Source organism: Chelmon rostratus, chromosome 3, assembly GCF_017976325.1.
Source record: "Chelmon rostratus isolate fCheRos1 chromosome 3, fCheRos1.pri, whole genome shotgun sequence".
Lineage (NCBI taxonomy): Eukaryota > Metazoa > Chordata > Actinopteri > Chaetodontiformes > Chaetodontidae > Chelmon > Chelmon rostratus.
This window is the reverse complement of record NC_055660.1, coordinates 3,113,998-3,120,999: the sequence shown is the minus strand read 5'-3', so window position 1 is coordinate 3,120,999 and position 7,002 is coordinate 3,113,998. Positions and strand designations below refer to the sequence as shown.

The 7,002-nt window shown below is 43.4% G+C and overlaps 1 protein-coding gene across 2 annotated transcripts; it reads left to right on the top strand.

The window, feature by feature from the left end:
* The first annotated feature begins 788 nt into the window (after window positions 1-788).
* On the top strand, window positions 789-6,920 carry LOC121603931 (aminoacyl tRNA synthase complex-interacting multifunctional protein 1-like). 2 transcript variants are annotated; one of them, XM_041933246.1, is made up of 4 exons: window positions 789-1,199; window positions 2,878-3,068; window positions 4,682-4,850; window positions 5,826-6,920. In XM_041933246.1, exons 1-4 carry the CDS (start codon window positions 827-829, stop codon window positions 5,990-5,992), a joined length of 900 nt encoding a protein of 299 aa, XP_041789180.1. In that variant the 5' UTR covers window positions 789-826; the 3' UTR covers window positions 5,993-6,920. The 2 variants fall into 2 exon arrangements, with proteins under 2 accessions (XP_041789180.1, XP_041789179.1); XM_041933245.1 differs by having other exon boundaries at window positions 2,875-3,068.
* Window positions 6,921-7,002: the final 82 nt, after the last annotated feature.

Here is a 7,002-nt window from a genome sequence, read left to right as displayed (position 1 = left end):
AATCCCTCTTCAAACTCATCATTAACTCATGATTCCTGAGTTACTGTCCTGACTGATTCTACATGGTTGTGTCTGTCTTACAGAAATTATCATGTTCATTATCATTGTTACTTTTAACCTTCTGTTACTATTTTTCCCAGTTTATACTGTAAATCACTACAAAACTAAAGCACAATAATGACTTTATAATTTAAAGCTTGGGAGAATGGGACATACAGGAACTATTATACAGCATGGAAACAAAAAGTCTCAAATGACTGAGGATAGTGTCGAGCAAACTGATTAAGAAACTGAAGGTCAGTGTAGAAAAAAACAGTTAATTCATTAACTGGAATGAAATATTAACCATTAGGAGATATGGAACCTACACTGGGAGGTAGGAAGGGTTGTATTCAGTTAAAGTGAGGAAACTGGTTTATTACATGCAGTAGAATACAAGCACAACATAAAGTGATGTTGCAACAGCAGGTGGCGGCAAGCACCTTTCAAGCTGTTTGTGGCCATTAAAACTAAGAGCGACAAGGAGGAAAAGACTTGTACAAAAAAACATATGAATGCAGGATTTTTAATTTACAGTAGGGCATTTTCACAGTGTGGTACTAATGCCACATTTTACTCGTGTAATAAACACTTCTTTCACCACTGAGGCTGTATTAGTTTTACAACTTTAGTTGGCTGTATGTAATAAAACTGGCAGCTGCAATGCGTATTTTATCCTGTGGGGGGCAGTGATAGACCCAGCAGCATTTAAACTGGCAAAAACCATAGAAGAAGAGAACAAGCGAAAAGAGGAAAGGAGGAGGAGGAGGTGAGAAATTGCGGTACAATGGGTCGTCGTGAGGAGCTCAGTGACTTCCAGCGCGGTACTGTCGTCGGATGCCACATGTGTAAAAAGTCAGTCCGTGAAATTTCCGCCCTGTTGAACCTGCCGCGGTCCACTGTGAGCGCTGTCATCTTGAAGTGGAAACGCGGAGGAATAACGACGGCGCTGCCCCGGAGCGGCCGACCGCACAAGCTCAAAGAGGAGGACCGCCAAGTTCTGGAGAAAGTAGCGCTGGAGAACTGTTTGCCCTCGGTAGAAGCTCTCACCGCCGAGTTTCAGACCGCCTCCGGGGCCAACGTGAGCTCCAGGACCGTCCGCCGGGAGCTGCACGAGATGGGCTTCCGTGGCCGAGTATCCACGTACAGCAAAACTACAGGTGAGCGCAGGAGGCTTGGGAACGACAGGTTCATCAGTCACATACAAGTGTAATGTCAGTGTCCACATACTTTTTGCAGCATCACACCTACCTGTGATTGCAGAATATCCCTGGATCCGGATCGCGGGAAGGCGGGGCTGGACCGTCCGACCCCGCCTTCCCGCGGTCCGGAGCCAGTCCCTCCTCCAGTTCCTCAGGTGGACTCTCTCCATCCATTCGCTCAGGAGTTTTGGGACCTGGCTGCAGAGATGTGCCAAATGTGTGAAATCTTATAATAATCTGAATAAGCTTTATTTTATACCACAATTCATGCAAAAATGCAACACAAAGTGTTGAATATAAGAGCAGATAATCATAAGATTTATGATAAATCAACAAAAACAAGGAAAATAAAGTGTGATTTAAAAGAAATCAGGATAAGACCAGAGTAAATCAACACCTTTAGGCTGACTGTTCCAGAGCTTTGGGATGTTCTTAACAAAGGCTGCCTCTCTGTGCTTTTAGATCTGACCTCAGGAACAGTCATGAGCTTTCAGTCAGTGAGGATATCAGGGACCTAGCAGGCACATAAGTGTTCACCATTTCATTGAAGATAAGACGAGGCAAAACCAGACTGAGCCCTGACCCCAGTCCGTCGTCTTTGTGACACCTAGTCCTGCACCCAGCCACGAAGGGCTGAACAAGGAACAGACTGGGACCGGCAGCCGGGCTTCTGTTAACACCTTATTCACTGCACAGATATCCCAGGGCGTGCATTTCATGTCTCAGGCTGCAATTTCTCCTGGTTTACAGCCCGGGAGTGGCAACAATACATTTTAAAAAAGCATATAAGAGCTTTTAATGAGCAACTTGTGCACATTGTAAAATTCAAGCAGAAATTGTGCCTTCACTCTCCTTGAAGGCTTTCTGCAGGATTTTAGAAACTCTGCTGCAGCGATTCGCTCGTGAGCCTGAGTGAGGTCGGGCACTGATTTTGGGCAATAAGACCTGGCTCACAGTTTTGCATTCCAGTTCATCTCAAATGTGCTGGATAGAGCTGAGGTCAGGGCTCTGTGTCAGACTCCTCCACAGCGAACGGAGGAAACCAGCTCCCAAAAAGGAAGAGCCTTTCCCAAAAAGTTGGAAGCACATTATTACTTATATATCATATTAGTGTACAGTATGATGCAGACATCAGACAGCTGTCCAGTATTGTTTCAGCTCTGAACTATTTTCGATGCTTTTGAACAGATATTTTGTATAATATCTTGCAGATTTAGTATAATGGTATAAAACTTTTTGGCCTCTTCTCATCCAAACTGAATATTTAACAGGTGGTTCAGCAAACCCTTTCAACCACTAAAGTCACTCAATAACATTAAACAATCGAGGCAGCAGCCGACCACGAACTTCAGGTTGTTTGAAGTAAAATTACTGTTTTTGTCAAAGGAGTATGGTGGCTTTGAATAGAGCGAAACAACATCCGGTTAGTGGTAAAAACAAGCACTTATGGTGGCCATACTTTGACGACATGTTTGCTTACAATTATTACATTACAGCCAGTTTCACAGCTGCCGGCTGAAGCGATCAACTTTACCCCTTTAAGTGCAAAGAAACATGGCAGCGCTAAAAGATTTTAAGGCCAAATCCACTGTGACTGAGCATTGTAACAGTACTTGTCTTTCTTCGATGCCAGCAGGGGAGAAAGCAGAGAGCGAGGCAGATGAAGATGAAGCCGAGGTAGATGTGTCTCGTCTGGACCTGCGTGTTGGTCGTATAATCACAGCTCTTCCAGACACCGACGGCGTTTATGTGCAGCAGGTCGATGTTGGAGAGGCTGTTTCCAGGACAGTGGTCAGCGAGCTTGCTAAGCACATACCTGTGGACCAGGTGTAGCATCACTCTTTTATAATAATTTGTGTAGTGGGATTAAGGAGTTTCTTTAATATCATGTGTTTTAATAAGGCTTCAACTAAGGTTTACTTTAACTTTGCTATAAATCTGATTATTTTCTTGGTTAATTATTTTGGCTGTAAATGGTCAAAAACCCAAAGATATTCAGTTTATAATGCTAGAAAAACAGAGAAAAGCATTAAAAACTGATGTGTCTGATGAGGTTTTTCCACAAAAATCAAAAACAGCTGGTTAAAAATTCTTAAAACAACTAATAAATTAATTGGAAAAGTTTCAAATAACTGCTGGACATGTCTTCTACTTGACTGAAGAGTCCAACAGCCATTAATATTCTGCTCTGGTAGCCTCCACTCTTTGGGAAAACTTTCCACAGGATTGTGGAACCCGGCTGCCGGGATTAGCTCCCATTCAGGCTCAGAAGCATTTGGTGAGGTCAGGTTCTGATTTGGAACGACCCGGCCTGGCTCACAGTCAGCGTTCCAGTCCAGCCCAGAGGGAGCCGGTGGAGCTGGAGGCAGGGCGTCGTGCAGGGAGGTCTTTGTTCACAGGGGATTGACGTGCTGAAAGGGCCGACACTGTTGCCTCAAAGTTGGAAGCACGCTGTTACTCTAAAATATTATTGCATGGTGTAGCAGTAATATTTCCCTTTATTACCTACCCCAAACCATAAAAAACAGCCCCACACCAAAAGTATGTGGACACATAGTGTTTGTGCTGAGATCATGTGTGCAAATCACTGTCTGACTTTGCCAAAAGCTGTAAAACACAAGAAAAAGATGTGAAGAGAAAAGACAAACATGAAACATTAGCTTCTTTAAACGGACGATGGTGCTGCAGGGATCGTATTCACATACCTTCTTGTGCTCTTGGTCTGGGGCTGCTTCACATGCTTTGTGAGCATCAGCAGCAGACAGTGGTAACACTAAGATTTTCTGTCTAAAATTCAGACATTAGCATGTTTCCAACTTTGCAGCCACAGTCTGAGGAAGGCCTGTTTCAACGTGGCTGCACTCGCTCTGCACAGAGCCAGTAAATCTAACACCACTGTCTTAATTCACTGTTTGTGAAGTGTTTTATTCACTCTGTACTCTCTAATTCTGTCAAGCAATCAAGGGTGAAATATTTATTACACTATCATAGTTTATTATACTACTAATATAAGACAAAGCAGTCTGTTATGAAAGTGCTGGTTCACAGCATTTTCTGTGTGTACTCTCCCTGCCAAGAAGCAGCAGCACCAAAACCCTTTTTAAAATGATTCATCATAACAACGATGAGTGATTCTAGATTCATGAACATTAGACGGATGTACTTTAATAAATTGTGTTATTATCAGTATTACTATTATCTGAGATCTATCATATATCATTTCATGAAATGCTGGATTTCTCTTCCTCTCAGCTTCTTTTAATTTTGTTAAACCGCAGAGGTCTGCAGGATCAAAAGTGCTGCTCTTCGCTTAGATAAGAATTAGTGTAACAGCATAAATGTCAGTTGTTCTGGTTCACCTCATGTGAATTGGTTTATAACATGTTTTCTTTAATCGAGAGCACGTCGGCCGTAACACTAACCTCATGTCCCTCATGCAGATGCAGAACCGCATGGCAGTCCTGCTTTGTAACCTGAAGCCAGCCGAGACAAGAGGAGTGGTGTCCCAGGCTGCGATCGTGTGCGCCAGCTCGCCAGGCAAGGTCGAAATCCTCGATCCTCCAAGCGGAGCAGTACCGGGGGACAGAGTCACTTTCCAGGCCTTCCCAGGTACTGTTGGCTGGTGAACAGCATGTGAGGATTCCTCGTCCATTCTGTCTGTCAGAACAGTCACTCAAATCCCTCACAGCTCGCTCCAAAACCAGAAAAACGCTGCGTCGTGTTTTCATTTTAGCTGAAACCTGGACAAATATGCAAATAAAACACAAGCTCAGCAGATACGTCCGGTTCCTTCCCAGGCTGCTTTAAACACATCGTTTTAGTCCATTTAAAAACAACTTAAGGTTCTTTTTTAAGCTTAAAAGCAGTCAGACCAGAAGTTATTAATCAAAAACCTTTTTTTTTATTAAACAACAAAACTGTTTCCTTCTCTGATGAGTTCTCTCTCTCTTGTGTCTCTGTCAGACTTCCCTCAGTCTCGGACCCTCCCACCACCTGAACTGTACATTTATAAAGAGTAAATGAATCAGGATAAAAACAGAAGTCTGCAGGCTCTGCTGATCACTGATCCCTCAAAAAAGAGATTAATCATTAGCATGAAACTTAAACGTAACACTAATTTGCTACCAGCTCGACAGCAGGAATATAATAAAGTTATGAGTGATTTGTCAATGAATGAATGAGACAACTAAAAGAATTTCCACAAAACATCTCTGTCTTTAGGAAAATATATAAAATAAAAAATACAACGACAAAGGCGATGTAACACAGAGCTGTGTGCTTCCAACTTTGTGCAAAAGCTCACCTTGGCGTGGATTTTGAGCGCTGAGTGCGAGCCAGGCTTTATTGCCAAACCTCACTGATCTCTAGCGGCTCAATAGGAGCAAAATCCCTGCAGCCAGTTTCCGTAATCTTGTGGAAAGCCTTTCCAGGAGATTGGAGGCAGCATGTGGTTTTGCTGCTCTGAGTTGGTTATGCAAGAACGTTACAATGTCAGTCCTGCACCCATAAATCCTGCATTTGTGATGGATGAGTGGAGGACAGAGGAAGCTCCTCTAATGCAAGAACCTGATTTCTTTATTGCAGGTGAACCCGATAAAGAGCTGAACCCCAAGAACAAGGTGTGGGAGCAGGTTCAGCCAGACCTGCGCACGGACGCCCAGTGTGTCGCAACCTACAAGGGAGCTGCCTTCGAAGTCGTCGGTAAGGGAGTGTGCAAGGCCCAAACCCTGAGCGACACCGAGATCAAATAAACTAACCGAGCTGCTTAAAACAGCTGCGAGCCAAAACCCTGCAGCCAGACAGGATCCAGGATGTTGTGGGAAGCCTCCCCAGAAGAGTGGAAGCAGCATTTTGATGCCGTGCTGTCGCAAAGATGTGTCCAACAGTCATGTTTGAGTGTTCACATGCTTCTGTACTGTCATACTTTTGTACCGTCAGCTGAGGAACGTGATAGTGAAGATTATGTTGCCCTCTGTTGGACAGACATGAAAATGACATGTTAGATTTGTATGATGAAAATCTGAACTTCTGTTTTCGGACAGAGGAGGGCGCTACAGAGCCCATGATAATGTACAGTATGTGTATGGAGCGCGTGTTTGAAGTGAGCCATGGGGACATTCAGCACAGTCATACCCAGCGTGGGAAAAAGAACACCGAGGTTCTTTCAAAGGATTCCCGTTCGGTTGGGAAATATTTGCTAAGACCTAAAAAGCTTTCCCATGAGGCCACAGTGCTCATTTCCACTGAACTGTGGATGAGACTGAACAGTGCAGAAGTCCCTTTGAAAAAGAGCTCGCTGAACGGTTTTACTTTCCTTCTACAGTGTGGAAACGAGTAGGCAAATGACTTTACTCTGAGGAGGTTTTACCTTATTAAATATTACATACGTATGTAAGGTCAGCTCTCTGCTATAACAGTTCTCTGAGATCCTTCACCGTAAGTCTGATGATGGAAATGAGCCTGTGTGTTATGGATCAGCATAAACAGCCTGTTTTATTTGAAGGATGTATATTACAGTTAAATATCTAAGATCTAGACAATCCTGCTTTTGTCTGTCTGAAGTTTCGCAGGAATCCCTGAAAACTGAAAACTGACAGTTATGAATCATTGATTCAGATGTAAAAGCAGACTTTAGTTATTTACTGTTTCTTCAATAAATATGTGTTTATCCATCCTGCAGATTGTTACTCTGCTCTTTAAATAATGTTACAGATTAGCGTTTATATGTCCTGAGACATGGAACGTGTTTGTGTTTCAGCCA

What these genes read in the sequence shown, in the direction of transcription:
- LOC121603931 (XM_041933245.1), top strand. Translation starts at nt 827, where the DNA reads ATGGGTCGTCGTGAGGAGCTCAGTGACTTCCAGCGCGGTACTGTCGTC. An exon ending in AGCACATACCTGTGGACCAG is followed by an intron (nt 3,069 to 4,681) that starts GTGTAGCATCAC and finishes TCCCTCATGCAG; the next exon opens with ATGCAGAACCGCATGGCAGT. An exon ending in CACTTTCCAGGCCTTCCCAG is followed by an intron (nt 4,851 to 5,825) that starts GTACTGTTGGCT and finishes TCTTTATTGCAG; the next exon opens with GTGAACCCGATAAAGAGCTG.